Source organism: Dromaius novaehollandiae, chromosome 7 (assembly GCF_036370855.1).
Source record: "Dromaius novaehollandiae isolate bDroNov1 chromosome 7, bDroNov1.hap1, whole genome shotgun sequence".
NCBI classification, from domain to species: Eukaryota; Metazoa; Chordata; class Aves; order Casuariiformes; family Dromaiidae; genus Dromaius; species Dromaius novaehollandiae.
The window spans coordinates 21,840,357-21,861,616 of record NC_088104.1 but is presented as its reverse complement, the minus strand read 5'-3'; the positions used below and the strand labels follow the sequence as shown (position 1 = coordinate 21,861,616).

The window sequence follows — 21,260 nt, the reverse complement described above, 5'->3', positions numbered from 1 at the left end:
AGAAGTGATTGCTCAGCTGTTCAGCCAAGCAGATATCACAAAAGTTTTGGTAGCTCTGACGGACACATGCAATTGCTTACTATATCTATCAGAAAATATATTTTTTCTACATAAGTAATTATTGACCTCTTGCCTACAAGGGGCTGAGCAGGCAACTAGCCAAAAATAATTTAAAATGCAAAATCAAAATCCTAAATATGTCCTTGATACTTTTCTTTCTTTAGATAAATGAAGGGTGTTACTGACTTAAACTCAATAAATCAAACAATAAGACTGGAGCTTGAAATAAATTATGTTGATTCAAATAGAAACATATTGCAAAACTGTCTTGCTTTTCTATACAAAGAAATTAATCTTTGTTATAATCTTGCATGGATCAATAAGGCAATAAAGATATGTATATTCCTGCATAATCCTCTTAATAGAGATCTTAGTTTCTAGATTCATGGCATTTGTTTTTTCAGCTTAAATTTCAAAGCTATGTTGATCAAATCTCCAGGTTGCCACTTTTTTTTAAAATCATTTTTAAGCTATAATTTGTTGCATTTTTAGATTATTATTATTTCTGTATTTGTATTTAACACATATCTCTCTTTTATATAGAACACACCAGTGTCAGGCTTCATCTTACTACTACCAGGTCTTCTTTTTTGTTTTGTTAACTATTTCATTTTTCTCACTTATTTTTCTTTCATAACATGTACTAATGTTAAGTGTTTAAAAGAACAGTGCAATGCTACAGTTATCAATGTATTGCATTAACATTTATAGTATTAGTTTCTTAACAAACATTTATTAAGCATTGGTAAAACAGTATACAAAACCTTATTGCTGTAAATATTCTTACACTCTTTTCTTTTTCCCCCTGTATTTGTGTACTAGGTGGTTGTGAATGCCCTTTTAGGAGCAATTCCATCCATCATGAACGTGCTTCTCGTTTGTCTTATATTCTGGCTAATTTTCAGCATCATGGGAGTAAATCTGTTTGCTGGGAAGTTCTACTACTGTGTTAACACCACAACTGATGAAAGGTTTGAAGTCGACCAAATCAACAATTTTAGTCAGTGCGAGGAACTCATAAAAAACAATCAAAGTGCCCGATGGAAAAACGTGAAAGTAAACTTTGATAATGTAGGATTTGGGTATCTTTCTTTACTTCAAGTAGTAAGTGATCACTCTTTATATACCTCTTATTGTTTATAATGTAATAGTGAAAAGCAATACTAGCTCCAAAAATGGAAAAGATAAATATTTACCTGACGATTTTTATCTGTGACTTAGTAATACCACTGCATTGATAACTGATTACTCTTTTCATAGTAAGCAGCAGATAGAGGCTACTAACAATAAAGAATTTTTAGGACATCTGACAGAACATTTGTTAGTCTTCCCATTTATATTTCCTTTAGTCCTCCAGGCCCTTCTAACTTTAAGAGTTTCTAGAGGTATTTGAATACTTTAAGTTTTACTGTTGCTGAAAATAAAAATCTGCATTGGTTTGATTAAGTCACAGAAAGAATTCCAGATAGGAAATCCCTTCTCAATGATGTGGCTGCCACCAGTGCAGACTTATGTGATCTAAGAAGAAATTTCTCACTAGGAAGAGAAATGGGAGAAAAAAACGTTAGATAATATAATCTATGACATATTTTCCCTGGTATTTTGTGCATTAACACCTAGTGTAGTTTATTTAGCAAAAACAGAAGGAAGAGTGTCAAATATATGTGGAAACACACTGTAAGTTATGTCTTCACTATCAAAAACTGTGTTCTCAGAGCATTAGCTACTGCTTTGTGTTTTAGAATAGCTTACAATCTGTCCCAGCTTTAGTCAACAAAACGTTGGACTCTGAGTTATGCGCAGTCAGCAAGCTCTATGTTTTTTGAGGTTTATTGTCTAAGTCAGTAGTTTCCTTTTTTTAGTTTAGTTAACATTTTAGTTCAGTTACATGATGCAGTGATTGATGTGGGCCTGCAGAGGACCTGAAACAGTATTTCGGAGGATCATGAACTGCCCCTTCCAGCCAATATCATAGTGTCTCCCTTGTGTAACTCTGACAACTCTGACAATTTAAATTTCTTTGTGATTAATTACTGTCACATCAGGAAAGAGCAGAGAGGGACCAGCAGTATTAAAGAAACATACATAAACTACTGAATACAAAACTGGGTTGTACTAGAAAGATCTTGAATATTTCTTTTCTCCCAGTCTGATTTTTGAAATCCATTGGCCTAGAATGAGGAAAGGGAGGTTCAGATGCTTTATTGGCCATGCTCAGGAGAGGCAAGGCATCAGCAAAACTCTTCCCAGGTTTGCATCTCTTCTAGTAGTAACCTAGTCTATTCTGGGACAAGGGTAAGACCAGGGACCCATCTTCCTGGCTAATGGCCTCAGCTGCCACCCATCAGCTATTTGCAGAGTGATATACACTTCAGTGTCTCAGTTATGCATAATTTATACCATCTTCACTCCAATGGTGACAACAAAAATTATTTCTGACATGAAAACTTAGATACTTAAATAATTGCATTGCTCTGGGAGCCAAGTTCAGAGAAATTTGCCTATTTTGTTCCCATGCTTCCAAATGGGAAAATTAATCTAGGCCAAAGGGGGGACTCAGCTCTCATAGGAGGAAAGGCCAGTTGTTAATATCTCTGCAATGTCATATGAGTACTATTTCACACAGGTATCAAAGGCTTGCCTAGTGGATGGAGTTTGTTGTGTGAGTAGGATTTCAGTGACGCCACTGTCACTGAAAATTCACTGTCATTTTTTCTGTGAAAAAGTGTGAAGAGATTTTGTGTTTTACATACCCCCCAAAAAAAGACATTTCTGTCACTGCACAAAAAAAGACACTTGGTCCTGCATCTTTTAGGGTTTAGTAAATACACTAGTAGCAGTGATTTTGCAGTTACGGAATGATAAAAGCCCTACAGCAAAGAAAAGGAAGTATCCACTTGATACTAATGCTTTAAATTTTGCAGAAGCTATGGTTTTTTCACCTTTTTTTCACCTTTAAGAATACAATAAGGCCACAATTCATAAGTGTTTGAGATTCTCTGCATCATTCTAATCTGGGAAGATATTTATAAGGTGATTTTCTGTTTGATATATAAAGCACTTTGAATGAGGATCTAGTACAGGCTTCTAAGGTCATGATGTTCTGAAGAAACTTGAGAAGTGAATAGGTATATCATAATCTTAGACTTACCTACCCTTCTTATTCAGCTTCTAGTAACAAAAAATACTAATTAATTAATTAGAGGGATCCACTAATATGTCAGAAACAAAGATGAAGCTATTGAAAGTTGGGTATTTAGCTCAAAGTAAGACATTAAGTCTGAAAAATCTGATTTAAAAAATCATGGTTTCCAGTGGATATGCCTTCCGTGCTCTCGATGTAAACATTAAGGACCATTCTTTACATCTTAATGATTAGTTGAAAAGTCCTCTAAAATGATTTGGTTCTCTGCCTTTCCAAACTAAGGCACACACTGTTGTTTAGGTTGTGAGGGACCTGAGAATAACCCCATAGAGATCAATACCATTTTTCTAATGACAAACACAGTGATAAGTGTCAATGAAAGAATTACAGCTACAAAGTCCTTTTTGCAGGAGGCTAGTAACAACAGCAGGCTGTGTCTTACAATTCAGTATTTTTTCCATTATTCTCTCCCCCAATTTATGCCTTTTGAGTTATTCAAAGAAGAAATCTGTAAATTCCTTCAGCTTTTTTGGATTATAGATAATATGAGATAAATCCTCATTTCCTGGATCACTGATACTTTCTATTTGAAGGGAATATTACTGGAAGTAGTACCTTCTCATGAAAAAAAAGATCCAAACGAAAACTTGAAAAACTCCAAAACCTGGGATTGAAGAGCTTAGTTTTCTAGGAAAGACATATGAGTTCCATGAAAAAAAATTCTTCTGAATCATGAACTTGTGCCTTTGCTGGTGATATATGGGTCTGTTCATCTCTGAAAAACTCTTTTTAAGAGTAAAGTAAAAATTAAACATAGCCATTTCATACCGAACTACTCAAAAGAACTGGGAGACAACTTCAGAAAGAAATATTGTAGGCTCCAAAAATAGATCGGAAATGTGTCACTGCGGATTTTTAAGTCAAAATAAGTCTCTGAGAAGCTCCTTCTTCAGTTTCCTTGGTGGGGGGAGGAATGGACTCCTAGAAGAAACCTCAGAAAAGGAGATAAACTAATCTTGGTTTGTGTTTTGTATTTTGGGGGGCTGGAAAATCCATGGTATTGAGAGCAATGTTGTAATTCTTTCCTGCCCAAATATACAGGCGAACAATATGTGCCAGCAATGTTACCAAATTTTATAGACTTTGGTGATCAGAGACCAATACCATTTTCCAAAAGTCTTATATAATTTGCAGTCAGATATATTTAACTGGAGTGTAAATATTCATGCTAGTTCACAACTGTCTCCGTAAGACATTTTATCTGCTATGATCTGGCATAGCTCATGTTGGTCTATGTGGATCTGCAAAGTTCTTTTTTCACTTTTTGGTCGGAACTTGTACAAGTATTTCTCTGTCCCTAAAGAGAAGCGTCAAAGCAAAGACAGATCTGCTGGAGAAACCCCTTTCACAATTCTCATGCATCAGTAAGTGAAGAGGAAGAGGTAGGTGTGCACAAAGAGATGTGACATCTGCCTGGATACTTTTACAGAGTTATGCCTTTGTAAGAAAAATTTGCATCCTAGTGTTTGGATTCTTTGGTAAGTAAATCTCCTGGAAGCCTAGATGCTTACCAGGATAATATGTGGCAAACCAGTGGGTCTCAAAACACAGTATTATATACAATATAAAACAAATCTTGGTAAGTGTAGGGTAAAAAAATCAGAAGATGAAGTCTAGGGCTATCACAGAGTTTAAGATGGCTGCAAAGCTCCAACAGGTTAGTATTTTAAAAAGAAGATAGATACTATTGTATCTCAGAGGGAATCAGAATGTTCCTGACAGTTCTTTCTGGTAAAGAAATAGAGTGGTGTAACTCCAACATTACTTTTAACTTCATTGGAAATTATTCATCAGGAAAAAAAGTTGATATACTTTTAACAAAAGTAAAGTAAGTATTTCTGTGAAATAAAAATAATTGTAGACAAATTTAAGCCTAACATAAGCAGGCATAAGCATCTACTGTCTGCAAGAGAAATGACACTCTCTCATTAGATTTGATACCTTGACAATGAACCTCCAGTTCAATTGTTCTGCTTTGCTCAGGCAACATACTTAACAAAATGAAAATTCTCATACTGAGCTGTGGCTTCTGCTTTGGAAATTACAGAATCAGGTTTGTTTGCAGCTGAGCTCCCAAATAATGTACATATTTTTGCATAGTGATGATTATATTCAAGGTTTCTTAAGATTCACATGAAGGATCTGAAACAAAAAATATGATGAGGGAGCATATTTTATTATTGAAAGAAACCATTCATCATTTTAATTAAGTTTTGCTTTTGTTTTTTTTTCTTCACCTCTTCAAGAATGGTAATTTTTCACAGGTTTGTTTAACTGAGTTGTGGTAAATGCAGATTATATTTTAGATATTTTAAACTACAAGATAGTAACATATAATATTTAAATCTTTTTGGTCTCCACTCTCTTTTCAAGTCTCCTTTTTAACAACAACAACAACAACAACAACAACAACAACAAAGCCTACAACAGCTCTGATAGTTCTTCAGATCTTTTTCCTAGCTCTGAGCAAAGGGTACTGCCTGTTTATAATGGAATACTATTTTTACTTTTATCAGTAGATGATGGTGAAGCTAAATATTTAAAATTAGAAGTTTTTTCCTTCCACTTTAGTTAGTCCAGGTTACACTGATAAGCTTACAAAAAATAATTCCACTTTGCCTAAAGATGATATGCAAAGATTCAAGTTGATCCTACTACTCTTGCAATCCAAATATTCCACAGGGGCTTTAGATTGTTCAGCTGAGTGTTTCACCTTTTCAGATTTATTGGTGATTTACTGGTCCTCAGATACTGCGTTTTGAATTCACCATCACACCATAAGTTGCCTGAATTACTTCATTTTTTGTGTGTTGGCTCAAAGTTGTGAAACTTCTTGCATATTGGACTTACATCTCAGGATAACCCTGCTTGTTTTAAGATTCTACCATTTCAGAAGTGTAAGAGACTACTTTTCCTTTAAGAAAATAACTTCTCATTTGAATTCCATCTTATGATGATGCCAGTTGCTTTGTATGCTGCATAAGTGAAACCTTTTCGAGACCCCCACTAGTAAAGAAACCTCAAGATGCTGGAGATACAGGAACAATCATGGATGAAGAGTGTCCCATTCTCAGCTTGTGCCTGCACTGGTCTCTACTGCAAGGAATATGAAGCAATCAATGACCTGCAGCCTTGTGTAGAAAAATTATAATAGGGATTAAATGATAGAGAACTATCTCAGATCTTTGTTTCTTTATGCTGAGCACAACTGGATGAAAAACAGTGATTTCTACTTGGACATGTCTGCTTGGACATGTTGCCTCCGCTGTGCCTGCTTCAAAACAGAACTAATTGCTACAACAGAGAAAATGGCTTTCTATTTTGAAACCTCAGATGAAGCAATATGCACCTCAATGTGAAATGTGAAAATTTACAAATTTGGGGCAGAGGAAACAGCTATAATAGTTAACTGAATTCCACTATGTATAAGGCATCTTCAGTCTTTGATGCACACAGAACACACATGCTCTTGTTCATCTCTGAACATATTTGAGGGATCCAGCCTCTGTAAAACACAATAAAATATACTTAAAGTGAAAACAGAACCACTAAATCAGGAAAAATCTTTTAAAGTAGAGAAATCAGAGTTCTGATTAATAGGAAAATACTCGCCTTTTCTGAGCCCATCTGACCTTTGGTTCCCTTTGGCTGCCACCTTTCTGACTGATACGAGAGGCAGGGACCACACATCAGTCTTCATTGGTGGCGACTGAGTTACAAAAGCTATTTCTCAGCTGTACATAGCCTTCACAATTGATGTGACTTTGATGAACATTTAATCCATTAAAATGATACTGCATTCTATCATTTGTGATAAATTAGTTGGTTATACTTATTGCCTATAATGCCACTGCTCATACAGAGACAAAACAGGGGGGCACAGTAGTGTATCTGCTGAGCAGCTCTGAAGAAAGCCAAGAGATTAAATTATCTAGAAATCCTATGTTATGCTAATAATTCCTGGTACCGTACTCAGTTGTTCGAAATAGTTATATAACTTTCTTAAAGCAATATGCTTAAATAGGTGTGTACTGTTTACAGGCTACATTTAAAGGCTGGATGGATATTATGTATGCAGCTATTGATTCAAGAGATGTAAGTACTGCAAATATTTTAAAGTACCTTTTTTCTTGAGGTCTGCTATCAACAAATATATATTTATATATCTTACAAAAGCAATTAATATCTATATAATAGAATGAACCAAATTAAATGATCTAATATGAGACAAATTCTGCTGTAACAAATTGTTGAAAACTGAAAGTGAACTACCAGATGCTGCTGGCAGTAAATATAATGGGCAAAAATACATTGATTTAAGTGACAAGGATATTGTCCAAATACAAAATATTCTGGACGTTTTGTCTAAGGTTGCTGCTCATTCAGTTGAAATTTTCACATGAAATCTTAGGAATGATATTTCACATTTTTTCCTCAGGTATCACTGCAACCCAAGTATGAAGACAACTTGTACATGTATTTGTATTTTGTCATCTTTATCATTTTTGGGTCTTTTTTCACCCTGAACCTGTTCATTGGTGTCATCATCGATAACTTCAATCAACAAAAAAAGAAGATAAGTATTAAGTATTTCCTTTTGCTTCTAAAGATACTGAAAAACGTTAATTTTTCAAAGGTTCATAAAATACAGAATGTACACCCAAGCTTTGTTCAAAATTGAAAAAGCCAAAGAACATTATGATATAAAATCTTAACCAAGATATAGTATATATTAACTTTGTAAGACTGTACATCATAGTGAATGGAACACGCTCTTCTGTTTTCAGTGTCCTGTTTAGTGTTCCTCAAGTCATCTGCTTTTTCATGGCTACACTTAATGAAATCTCTTTATGTGATCAAACTTCTGATTTAGACCTCTACATTCAAGCACTCAAAATTTCTTGATTTTTTTCATTCATTTGGGTATGAATAATTTTTTTCTTGATTTGTAATGAGTTTATCACTATGAATATTTTTAAGTATTATTAGCTACTTGGTTATGAAAAATAAAGCATTATTTCTACACACTACTATAGATACTGTTTTAATGATCCTGAGTATTCAATGGCACAAGTTGTTTTGTGGCACTGAACAATATAGAACAATACAGAACAGGACCAATCTGTAACTGTTTCAGGGCCTTTTTTACTGTTTGGTAGTGCAGATGTGGAGAATCTTGCTGGTATAGGTGGTCTGAGTACCAAATGCTCATCCTTAAAATAATTTTCTGTAAATTTTTTAGATAGTTAAAGCTAAGTGGAAAAAAAATCTATGATTTACTAAAATACTTCTTCATTAAAATTGTATTTAATTTTCTTTCATTCACATTTCTTTCATTACTTTCACTGGACTTCCTCACTTTCTTTGGGTTTATGCCACTAGCAACAGACCCACAGAAAGATTTTGGAAATTATACAAGCTAGACACCAAGAGGTATATGATTAGGGACCTTTGCAGTGCACAGTGCATGCATTCCCATGTCATCAATAGCAGTTCCTAAACGCCTATCCAAAAAAGGGCTGCCATCCAGTCCTATGTGTTCATAGATATTCCTGGAATTAGATGTCTGCAGGTCTCTTTTTTTATCTGGGAAAAATGAACTCCAAGAGGTATGCAGAGTCTGATGGGTTTTCATTCAAGCCATCTGTTACAAGAGGCAGTGGATTTTGTTTAGGGTGCCATGAAGGTCCCATATATATCTTTTTATCTTCACCATCAGACTGCAAAGGCCAATTCTGGCATCTGCTAAGAATTTAATTAAGCACAGAAGCCAATCAACATAAAAGAGTTAAAAGAGAGCACTTTGCTGTTAACAATATCAAGACTGCTTCCCTCATTAGTTCAGTTTCTCCAAAGCCTAGTAGCCCACTTTCTCAAGAACCTTGAAGACTCTGAGTCCCAAAGCTAATGTGATTGCTAAACCAGAGGTATCTAAAGCACTGACGCATTCACATGCTGAATTTGTCCACTTCCTTTCTTCCACTACAGTCACAGATGAGAAATGAGAGCATTTAATAGCTCAGACTACCTGAGTTTATCTCAAATTCTATTTTCCATATCACTTCCTATGAAAGAAAAGAGATACTGAAAACGATTTGTTGGAATCCAAGGAAAATAACTGTAGAAAAATGTCACATTACTGTTTTTTTGTGACATGCAGTATTGGATGTTCAGCAGACAACTCCTGGGATAAATGCTCAGATTGCCAACAGCCATATGTAATGAACTAAGGGATTCTTCCCCAGCCAGTCTTCTTGCTTTTCAGGAAATTGCTGCCTGCATCAAAATACTCTGTCTTCCAGGTTTAATCTGAAATTGATAGGTAGCTCCAAGCCTTAGATCCATGATATTTTTATGTTTGTCTCAAATTTAATGTGTTAACTCTGCTAAGATATTAATGTTATGTTTGTCTCGGAACTAATCAGAAGGCGGCAGGCCTTAGATGACATTTCCTGTCAGTTCCATAAACAATGAACATTTTAGAAGATTTTGCATGAACCTTTAAGATTATTCATTTGCAGTACTGCCATATGATGTGGAGAGACTAAACCAATACAAGAACTATAAAATAATCAGGATTCAAGGTGATACACATAATATTTATCAAATGTATGCAAAGCCTATCCTGTTTCATTTAAAAGAATGACCCTAATGGATGTCAACACTACTATATAATACATAACCAAAATTACTGCAAGGATATGTACTTTATCTTTGCTCTTGTTTTACTAGACAGGCTGTCCCAAAGCACCAAGGAACAACATCTATCTTTTGAAATATTTGTGCCATTTGAATTTTCAGAAAACAGAATACCTCTGCGTATCTGATGTTTACTGTTGCAAATACTCCTGTAACATTTTAGAGCAGGAATACTACTGAATACACAGAATGTGTTTTTTTCTGACTGCTGCTTCCTCACATATAGCTGAGACAATTATGGTTCACCAAACTACTGAAGCTGGTAACAAGTTGTATTTTGGCTTTCAACTGCCATTAAATAAAAAATGACAGGAATCAGTGCCTAAACCTTGGGAGGGATATCCACGTTGCCTAACAACTCTCTGCAGATCTATGATCCAGTCAGAACAACTTTAAACATTGCCTAGCTTGGTTCTGGATGTTTTTATTTGGGAATTCGAAAAAAACTTTTTCACACCTGGAAAGCCACCATATTGGAATTTTATGCATTCACATGGATATGGGTTAGCAGGGGTTAGAGTAAGGTTACTAATATCAATTTTCTCATGCACTCTGCTTTCAGCCCTCCTGGATTATTCAGTGAACTTTAATAATCAAGACACAATAGCTTTTGTGAAAATTCACTTTTTTTCAGTATCAGCGTATCTAACTATTCAAAGGAGTATCTCTTTAGCCACTCAGTAATCTCAATTTCCTAAATGATTAATCAACATTTGCCTGTCCAGTAAGTGACTTATATTCAGTGCCTTTTAAGAACTTTTGAGGGAAGGATCTTCCTTAAGGCACATTTTTTAGAAAACTGCTATTTCAATTAAAAGAAGCTTCAATATAAAAATTACTAAATCTGGTGGAAAATGACTTAATATCTATCACAGACAATGCCATTTCAATACAGATACAAAAGTGGGTCACCTTTGTCAGACATGACACTTCCTAGTCAGTGTCCAGTATTCAAAGTTTAAGTCTGACAAACAAAGGATGCTGAGGATCAGTGCATGTGCTTACATTAGACGTCCTGCTTATTATTACTGACAGCATACATATGCCTTACCTCCAGATATAACAAAGCCTTAAACTAAAAACTCACTAGCTTAATTATTAACTAAACTTCATAATGCATGTTAATATTAAAATTTGAAAATGGCTACGGAAAAGAGCAGTAGCTCAATGTCAGTGTAGTCTTGTGTCTTCATAGTAATATACATATATATATATGTATACTAATCTCTTTTCTCTAAAAGTTTTTTTTAACACTGCATATAAATGTGATTATAACCAGTTCTGATGTCATGTTTTTACTTTGGAGGTCAAGACATATTTATGACAGAAGAGCAGAAGAAATACTACAATGCAATGAAAAAGTTGGGATCCAAAAAACCACAAAAACCTATACCAAGACCAGGGGTAAAATTATTTATATTCATCAGGCCAGTAGTTATTTATGAAGAGCTCAGTTTTCATTGATACATACAGAACAGGAATTTGCTTATGTACAAATTATCTCTAAGTAATATATCAGTCAGCAAAAGTGGGTATAAAAACACAGAAAAAAATTTTTTCCCTTGCAGTCATTTCATGTGTGAATTCCAGAGTTTTACTTTTGCTAAGCAAACAAAAGACATGTATCTTCTTTCACTACAGCAACGAAAACAGAAATGAAACCATCCACTTACTGATAGCTAAGATTTTTCAAAAATGCCTGAGGCATTCAAATGCCTATGTCCTTAGAGTTCAATGACATCTGTCAAAATATTTGACAAAAAAATTATCAAAACCATTGTATTTTTAAACTATTCATGTTAGAAATACTTCTGGTTAAAATTTCCTAACACTCCCCATGGATTGTAATCCATCAATCGTAATTCATTTTAAATTTCCTATACTTTGCAAAGATTTGATTAAAATTTCTCATACTTGCTGGTTAACTTGAGTTGTTTCTCCTGGAACTTTCCAGCAAAAAAAGTTCAAAGAAAAGAGGAAAAATGAGTAGCCTGGTCAAAGATAGATTAGTTGAAGCAATTTTAGAAAAAATGCTAAGACAGCCAAACCAGAACTGTAGAAGTTAAGACACATAAAATTAAAATTGATCAGGCAATCTCCATTCATCCATTTTCACGGCTATGCTTTAAGGACTGTCTTTAATGACATTATCTCATTGTGTATTTTTTCTGCAAGGGCTCAGTCTTATTCATTTCACAGAACAGAAAGCGGCTGAGGCAAAAGCTTCAAGGAAAAAAGATGTGGTGGTGAAACCAGGACCCAACAGAGCTAAATTTCATTCATAAATCTGCCAGATGGATGGATGGATGAAGACGATCACACTGCATACATGCAAAGGAAGCTGAATGAAGCTGTTGTATTCACTTTGACTATTCTAGTTAATTTCACTAATTACTTTTTTATTGAAGTCTTATAGGGATTACTGAATATAATTTTCTACTAATGGGAAAAGAAAAACAATTATAATTCATATTGGATGTTTCTTTTTTCTTCTTTTCTCCTCAGAACAAATTTCAAGGCATGGTTTTTGATTTTGTGACCCAGCAAGTATTTGACATCAGCATCATGATTCTCATTTGTCTTAACATGGTTACCATGATGGTAGAAACTGATGACCAAAGTGATGAAATGGAAAATATTTTATACTGGATAAACCTAGTCTTCATTGTTCTTTTTACTGGAGAATGTGTACTGAAATTAATTTCACTTCGCCATTACTATTTCACCATAGGATGGAACATTTTTGATTTTGTAGTTGTCATTCTCTCAATAGTTGGTAAGTATTGTTTATTGTACTTACAAAAAAGAGGGTAAAATGAATATAAAGTGAACATTTACTCAAGGGGCTGCATGGTTGGCTTTTGTCACTGTAACGTTTACAAATAAGTCATGCAACTTTCATTTTCTCTAATAATTTATCTAATCCAACAATCAAAACTATTATCCCTCAACATATATTGTGCCTGCAAATTTTAAATGTCATATAAGGAAATTAGGCAAGTAGAATCTACAGAATATCTTTAATTGTTATATGTAACCAGCAACTTTAAAATTACTTTTATATCTAAATTTCTACTATAATATGGAGAATAAGTGGTAAAACCTCTTTTTTTTTTTTTTTTTTTTTTCCTGTTTTAGGTATGTTTCTAGCTGAGATGATTGAAAAGTATTTTGTGTCCCCTACTCTGTTCAGAGTCATTCGACTTGCCAGAATAGGTCGAATCCTGCGTCTCATTAAGGGCGCTAAGGGCATCCGCACTCTGCTTTTTGCTTTGATGATGTCTCTTCCTGCTTTGTTCAACATTGGTCTGCTGCTGTTCCTGGTCATGTTTATCTATGCCATATTTGGGATGTCCAACTTTGCCTATGTCAAGAGGGAAGCCGGTATAGATGATATGTTCAATTTTGAAACATTTGGCAACAGCATGATCTGTCTCTTCCAAATTACCACATCTGCTGGCTGGGATGGCCTGTTAGCCCCAATTCTCAACAGCGGGGAACCAGACTGTGACCCTTATAAAGCTCATCCGGGCAGCTCTGTTAAAGGAGACTGCGGCAACCCTTCCGTTGGGATTTTCTTCTTTGTCAGCTACATTATCATATCGTTTCTGGTAGTGGTGAACATGTACATTGCTGTGATTTTGGAGAACTTTGGTGTTGCTACCGAAGAAAGCGCTGAGCCCTTGAGCGAGGATGACTTTGAGATGTTCTATGAAGTCTGGGAGAAGTTTGATCCAGATGCAACACAATTCATGGAATTTGAGAAATTATCTGATTTTGCAGCAGCACTTGAGCCTCCTCTTCATCTACCCAAACCAAACAAAGTCCAGCTTATTGCAATGGATCTACCCATGGTAAGTGGTGACAGAATTCACTGCCTTGACATCTTGTTTGCTTTCACGAAGCGTGTTTTGGGGGAAAGTGGAGAGATGGATGCCCTCAGAATCCAGATGGAAGATCGGTTTATGGCATCAAATCCTTCTAAAGCCTCCTATGAACCAATTACAACCACATTAAAACGAAAACAAGAAGAAGTATCTGCTGTCATTATTCAACGTGCTTATAGACGTCACCTTTTAAAGCGAACAGTAAAACAAGCTTCCTTTATCTATAACAAAAATAAAACTGAAGGAGGGGCTGGTCAGGGTATCAAAGATGAAATTCTTATTGACAAGTTAAATGAAAACTCATTTACAGAGAAAACCGATATAACTGCATCAACAGCAGTTTGTCCCCCATCTTATGATCGTGTAACAAGGCCAGTCACAGAAAAGCATGAAAAGGAAGGCAAAGATGTTCAGAAATAAAAGTAAATTGCAAGCAAAATCATCTATGTGCAAAACAGTTCATAGCCTGTAAGGGTGATGTGTTTGTGTCAACAGGACTCCTGATGGGAGGTCTATGCCAAACGGACAGTTTTTACAAATGTACTGTATATTTAAGGTCAGTGCCTATTAAAAGACAGTGACCCCTCGTCAGTAACTGTGACTGTGATATGGGGAAACAACCTTGACAGGAGGTTACTGTTCTCACTACCAGCTGACACTGCTGAAGAGGAGAGAAAAAATGGCTACTCAGGCTGTAGGGACTAGTTAAAGGGGTGCAAACGAATAATTTGTGTGTTTAGCGTAAAACAATACAGTAACTGTATCCACTGTTTGCATTTCAACTGCCACATATGTCATATTTTTACAAGATCTGTGTTGGTGGATTCATCTTTTTTTTATTCATACGTTGTTTATTATATGTGACTATTTTTGTAAATGGGGCTTCTGTTGGGGAAGGGTTAAGTACTACTTTACAGGTATAAGGACCAGGTGTTCTATTATATGACTCTCTAATATACAGACAGAAATGATTTGCATGAAGGCATGCTGCACTTATAGATCATGCATGAAAAAATATTAAGTCACAAAGAACAACAGGTTTTTTTAACTCAGTGTCTCTGGAAAGGAATAATAAATTTTGAGGTGCTTAATTAATGTATTCATGTTGTATTACACCCAAACAAGTCTTGGTATGCCTGTAAAGTCCCCTCTGTAATTCACAAAAGTAAAAATGGATTATTTTCTTACACAGACCATTAAATTTCAGAAAGAGCAAATTTCTTTCTAAGTCTAGAGTCACAGATTTTGTCAAGTTCTTCTACATACAAATACTAAATGAATCTGCCCAAAACCACAGAATTGATCGAAAAGAGCCCTTTATAACGTTGTTCTGCTTTATCCTGCAGTATTGTTTAGCCATCTTCAGCTCTCAGTAAGGTTGATGTTGTATATGTTAATGAAAAGCCCTCTGTTATGTATATAGTAATTTTTAACCTGTGGTGCATGTTTGAGCAAACAAAGAATGACCTGAGCACATTTATTGCATCAAATATGTACCACAATAAGTGTAGCGTGCAAGCTTTCGACAGGTAAAATTATGTATTCTCTACCATTATAGATAGTTTGGATGCTATCAATGCATGCTTATATTGCCTATGCTGCTGTTCCTTTGACTGTCCAGGATTCTTGAATATGGAAGCCATACATCAGAGCTAAATGAAATAAACTCTTCAACAAGACCTCATTCCTCATACCATTAAGCAATATTTTGCAGCTATTTAGGAGCTTATTTACATTTTTGAATTTTAAGTGAAATGCATATAGTGTGTATCCAAACTGTACAGACATGTTGAAAACTACTAAACCTGTTGAAAATAATGTTAGAATTTTATAAGCAAATATAAATACTGTAAAAATCATTTTATTTTATTTTTCAGCATTATGTACATAAAATAAGAACTGAATTTTATCTTCAGGTTGATGTCACACCATTTTTATTACTTTCTGTCCATAGCACTTTTTCATAGAACTCCAGAGAGCAAGAGATGTCCAAGAGAATGGATAGCTGTAGGTTGTTACTTTTTACTATATTTGCAAACATTTCAATACTTTCTGCAAAACAAGTTCATAATTTGCTTCCAAAAGACTCATTTTTTTGCAGTTAGGAAATGGTGTAAAGTTTTAATTGAATGTCTAAGTAGTGCCTGCATCAGAAATTTTCAGGTACAATTTTTCTTTCTCAGAATTCTTGATTTTTTCTTTTTTTTAATTGTGATTTTTTTTTAGTTTCATGCTGCATTAGAACAGTTCTAAATGTAATCTTGGGTCCACAATATTTTTTCACACAGAGAAAGTAGCAAAATTGTATAATCAAACACATCAGGACATTTTATGTTTCTTACACAGGAAAATTAAATATAGATTACTTTTACTAAAATCATTGACTAATACTGTATTAGTGAACTGCATGCAGGAAAATGCTACTATTACCCTAAATGATGCTAAACAACATTACTAATGCGCCAAAATAATAAAGATTACATTTTTTATTGTATGTTCCTGTTGTTTTTATTACCTGACATTAAAAAGGTACAATTTAAAAATGCACAGGATACTGAAAATAGGATACTGAAAACCTTTACTATTAAAATCCTAGTGCTGTCACAAGGCTATCCTAAAGGTAGTACTATTTCTGTACTGATGAGAAAGACAAAATACAGATGAAATATACTATTTCATAAAAGGAAACAGCTATATATAAAAATAAAACTATTATTTGTTAATTCCTGAAGAGAAAATGTTTGTTTTGGTTAGACTTTGTTTTGGTTTTGTACATAGTACTATCTTTTTCAATTTTTCCGTATATTGCCTTGTAAGGACCTGCTCCTGCAACCTTAACTGTATTTCAGTAACATTTTTCTGTACGAATAGCATGCTACAAAGATATGCTGTGTTAAAGAATATTGAGCTGAAACTGTCTAGAGGTAACTGCATAGCACAACTTATATAAAACTTGCTTAGCATGAGTAGCTAAATTTGTTGAAGCCTTAGGCAGCACTTAGATAAAATAATGAACTTTTACCTAGTTCAGTAAGAAAAGGGCCTGAGAGCTGGTTCAAACTGGAATGGTAAGGGAGTTGCAAGCAGTCTGCATTCCTGTGCTTCGCGCTCCAGGAGGGAGGATGTCAAGGCTTTGAAATAAGGCCTGCTTGGGCGCCAGGACCCTGGGAAACAAAGCCTCCTCTCACTGCTGAAACAGTGTTAATTAGGGGGTCTGGACTATCTTGGGGTCTGGATTATATCCCCTTCGTCAGGACCCTGGGAGATAACACCTATTGTCACTGCTGGGGCAGTGCTAATTGCTGGAACAACACCTCTTTGTCAGGGCCTTGAGAGACAAGGGCGGGACCCGAGGAATCAAGACACATCTGTCAACAGAAACCGCAACAGTAAAGATAAACAGCCTACCTAGGGACAGTGATGAGACCCAATAAGGAGCAGGAGACCCCAGACCAAAATATTACTATTGGTCCAAACTACCGCGCGAGGGCTGGAGAGCTTAGACTGGAAGGTATAATTGCCCAGGGATTTCTTTGTTCGGGGTCCCTCTTCGGAGGCACCCAGCTCGAGCTGTAATTACTGCACGCGTGTCATTAAAATGTAATTATTTAATTTGCTTTGATTTGGCTCTGAACTTTTCTGCAGGAACCTAGGGTCGGGCCCTGTTATGGTGGCCGACAAGCCTAATTTCCATAACATGCTGTAAACACTGGAACAGACACATTACTTGCAAAAGGACAAAAATATGCTCTGGCTATAGGCTATTAGGCTGCAGAAATACCTAGGCAGGAAAGATACCTGCATATCACAGTGGAGACACTAGAAGAATGTCGATACCAAATAAAGGTTTTTTGCACTGCATTTCACTTCCTACCCAAGTAAAAGAGAGACAGATCAAATGTATTTCTTAAGACATTGCCAGATAAAACAGTTCATTCCATATGAAAATCACAGGTGCAGGAATGTCATTGTTCAATAATAATCTCTGAGATATCTTGGAAGAAAGGGATGGAAGCATGCCACTGAAAAACAGCCACACTGTAAAGGTGTCAGCAATATTTCATGACTGAAGGTAAGAGAGATTTGGTAGTTAAGAGGTTAACTCCTAATGTTCAGCCATTACCAGGAAGGAAACTGAAAACATCTAAATCAACTGTAAAAGCTTTTTTTGCCACAATGCTGAAGTTCTTAAGCTAACAAACACTGATTTACAGATAGATCACCTGCATCTAAAGATGTAGCCCTGTGGCACCCAGGATACCACAGGATTATGCTCATTATTTTTTCACTAAGCAAATCCTTGTGACTGTCCTGTTAATCACCAACTAAAAATTTCTAATTCAACACCTGTTAGACACCTAACATGATGATTCTGTATGTTTCAACACACATATTCACAATTGAGTGACTTCATGCAGCAACTCCATGCAATGGAGCAATCAACAGTCAAACACTTGCGCCATCCCAAATATATCCTAGGAGACGCATACCATTTATTTGAACATGAAGAACTGAACATTCTTCCGTTTATAAAGAGAAACTGAGGACAGGAAATAGTACTGCATGCATAATATTCCCCACATTAGATCAAGAGAACCACTTTATTCTTGCTAATTCCTATTCATGAGTAGGATACAGAACATCTCCTATTCAAGTGCATTTCTGAAAAAGGGAATCAGCATTGGAGTGAGTAACCATTTGTTTTATTCTCAGGAATTTTTAAGAACCTTTTTGGAAAGCATCACTAGCCTAAAAGCTATCTTTTGTGGATACTAATATTGACAAAACAAACACAGCTGGAAAGTGGGACTGTCATTTACTCCTTATGGATTCTTATGGAAATTTACTCCTTATGGATTTCTGAAAATATTCATTTTATATGCTTACCTAATTTTACACTGCAGTCCCAACTCATACTGAAGAAAGTCTGAAGTGAATACTGACCTTAGCATAAAACCAGTATGTGAGCAAACATGTTCTGTATGCTTGAGCAGGTGCTAATGCAGAAATAAAAATTCAAAGCATGTTTCCCAAAATTCATTACAGATCTTTTAAAGGAAGAGTTTCTCCTACACACAGAATTCAATTTCTCCTTCAAATTGCTCTGAAATGCATCATTGAAAATAAAGTCTAAACCTTTGGTACAAAGGCTTAAGTGTCAAAGTGAAAAGATATGTATTTTCAGATTAGTATATAGACAAAATAGGTCTTAAAAGGTTATCTTCAAAGGTATGTAAATTATCCACAATCTGACAGAAATAATAGACTGCTTCAAAAATCTAGGAGTAAGTTGAATATTATTATTTAATATTCTATCTACAAATTTTAAGCCTTCCTTTGCTCAAAAAATAGCTTTCAAGATAAAAAGAGAACTATACCATTGTAATTGCTGATTACAGGTCGTAGTCACACAGAAATAATAGTTTCCTCACACCTATCTGAGGTTTTCAATGTTACAGAAGCTGAAATGTTATATGCAAGATTTGAAGCCTGGTTTGCCTCCTTGTATTAAACTGCAATTTTGATGGTTTTGCAAAGGATACTTCGTTTACATGTTAGATGGACTATAAAGCAAAATTATTTAGGAATATTTGTTTGTTTCTGGTAACTCTCAACAATGAAAGAGGATGCTTTCATATCAAGTGGAAATCCTGAATTTCACTAGTCTTTCCAATTCTGTAATTCACTGTGAGGAGAGAAAGAGCAAAAAAGGGAACTTTCTACATTTCATTTCATTTCTACAGAGCTTTACATAACCCAAAGAGCTCAATATTGTGGTCTTTGACAAACCTTACTCAGTTTGGGCCTTTTAGTCATCAGTCTAGTCATCTCTAAGACCACAGAGCCTAAAAAAAAAAAAGAGGGAGAGAGAGAATAAACAAAGTGTCAAAGCCTTCCATTCAGACAACAGCTTGTGTAAATATTCAAGAGAGAGTCAGTGAGATGATTCATGAAAAAAAAAATCCTCTGTAAACTATGGTTTCCTGATCTTTTAAGCATGAGACGCCAAAACTAATTTACTAGTGTACAGAATTGCTGAAAAAGCAAGTGACAATTTGGAAGTAACCTGCACAGCCCGCACGGGGATGGCACAGACATCATGGCTCCTGAGCGGCCAGGGCACGTCTCTGCACATGGCAAGATACGCGAGGGGAAGTATTAGGCTTTTTCAAGAAGAAAACGCGTGCAAATATTATCAAGCTAGCTGTAAAGATCCAAGCTTGCTTAGTAAAGCCTTTGCAGCATTTATACCACGTCATATTCTTCACAGAAGCGTTTCGCCCACCCACCCCGGGCCGTCCGACGTCGGCCGCTAGCGCATCCCGGCTCACCGCTGTCCGAGCTAGCCGCGGCCCCCCCTCCCGCCGGCAGGGCGCGCCGCACCCCAACCACCACCAACCAAACAAGGCGTGTTCCACCCCCTCCCCGCCTCGCCCACTGCCCACCCAATGGTAACAACCTCCTGTCGGGGGTAGCAAATGGGAACTCGCTCTGGCCCTACAGTCCCGCCTCCATCTCCTGAGCTACCAATGGCACCAGCAGGGACACTCCGTCTCTTCGCTGTCTATCTTCCCGTGTCTCTCACGCCTCTTTTCCCTCCAAGCCAATGGCGACGCGCGCTCCTGCCAGCCAGCCAATGGCAGCGAGCTCCCTCACCGCAGGCCTCGCCCTCCTGCTGGCCCCGCCCGGGCGGCGCTGGGTAGCAACGCGCTGAGGCGATGGACGCCGCGGGGCAACAGGTTGGGGCGCTTCGCGGCGGTCGCCGCCACCCCGCCACCCCCGGGGGAGCGGGGCCGCGGGGGCCGGCGGGAGGAGGGGGAGCGCGGCGGGCGGCGCGGCCTCCTGCGGCCTCCTGCGGCGCCGGGGCGAAGCGCGTGCCCGGGGGGCTCGGCTCTGACGCGGCCGCCTCTCCCGCAGGCCTTGCTGAACTACTACTGCCGGGAGGGCTACTTCCAGCACGTCCGCGCCGCCGCCGAGGAGGCGCTGGGGCGGCTGGGCAGCGACCCGGTGCTGCTCTTCTACCGGGCCTACGGCGCCCTCAGAGCAGGTGAGGCGGGGCCGGGGGGCGGGCGGCGCTGCCGATGCGGCTGGCGGCCCGCGAGGGGCTCTCCCGGGCCTCGGCGCAGCGAGCCGGGCGGTGGCTCCCGTCGGGGGCTTCTCCCTCCTCGGGAGTCGGCTGCGGTGACTGGCCGGGAGCTCGCGGTGCCCCTCTTCTCGGATCGCCCTCCGGTTGCCTCGCAGGCGTGCGGGGCCCGCTCGGAGCCGGCTCTTTGCTCGAGCGCTGGTCCCTGCTGGCTCTCTGAGGATGCAAACACGAAGACTGGTATGTGAAGGCAGTTTTATCTGTGAATGGGTGGAAGTGATGATCAGATCAGGATATGCTGTGCTTTCCTGGTCTGTGGAGCTGA

General features: G+C 37.3%; 2 protein-coding genes and 1 long non-coding RNA gene across 5 annotated transcripts in view; 2 read left to right on the top strand and 1 right to left on the bottom strand.

Annotated features, from left to right (window-relative positions):
• The window catches only part of LOC112979697 (sodium channel protein type 1 subunit alpha), a 60,790-nt gene extending 44,445 nt beyond the window's left edge, over positions 1 to 16,345 (top strand). For both annotated transcript variants that reach the window (XM_026094093.2, XM_026094097.2), the window contains exons 19-24: positions 883 to 1,164; positions 7,307 to 7,360; positions 7,704 to 7,841; positions 11,264 to 11,368; positions 12,470 to 12,740; positions 13,103 to 16,345. In XM_026094093.2, coding sequence (XP_025949878.2) covers positions 883 to 1,164; positions 7,307 to 7,360; positions 7,704 to 7,841; positions 11,264 to 11,368; positions 12,470 to 12,740; positions 13,103 to 14,271 — 2,019 coding nt within the window. In that variant the 3' untranslated portion in view covers positions 14,272 to 16,345. The remainder of the gene's footprint in view (positions 1 to 882; positions 1,165 to 7,306; positions 7,361 to 7,703; positions 7,842 to 11,263; positions 11,369 to 12,469; positions 12,741 to 13,102) is intronic.
• On the bottom strand, positions 11,355 to 20,262 carry LOC135328850 (uncharacterized). Its single transcript, XR_010389969.1, has 3 exons — positions 20,184 to 20,262; positions 19,642 to 19,697; positions 11,355 to 13,955 (listed from the first exon to the last, which is right to left on the bottom strand). It is a non-coding gene; the product is annotated as an uncharacterized LOC135328850 (long non-coding RNA).
• A 238-nt stretch (positions 20,263 to 20,500) lies between these two features.
• The window catches only part of TTC21B (tetratricopeptide repeat domain 21B), a 42,723-nt gene continuing 41,963 nt past the window's right edge, over positions 20,501 to 21,260 (top strand). For both annotated transcript variants that reach the window (XR_010389968.1, XM_026094122.2), the window contains exons 1-2: positions 20,501 to 20,591; positions 20,770 to 20,899. Coding sequence is in view for 1 of the 2 variants with exons in the window: in XM_026094122.2 (XP_025949907.2) it covers positions 20,571 to 20,591; positions 20,770 to 20,899 (151 nt within the window). In the remaining variant the exon portion in view is untranslated. The remainder of the gene's footprint in view (positions 20,592 to 20,769; positions 20,900 to 21,260) is intronic.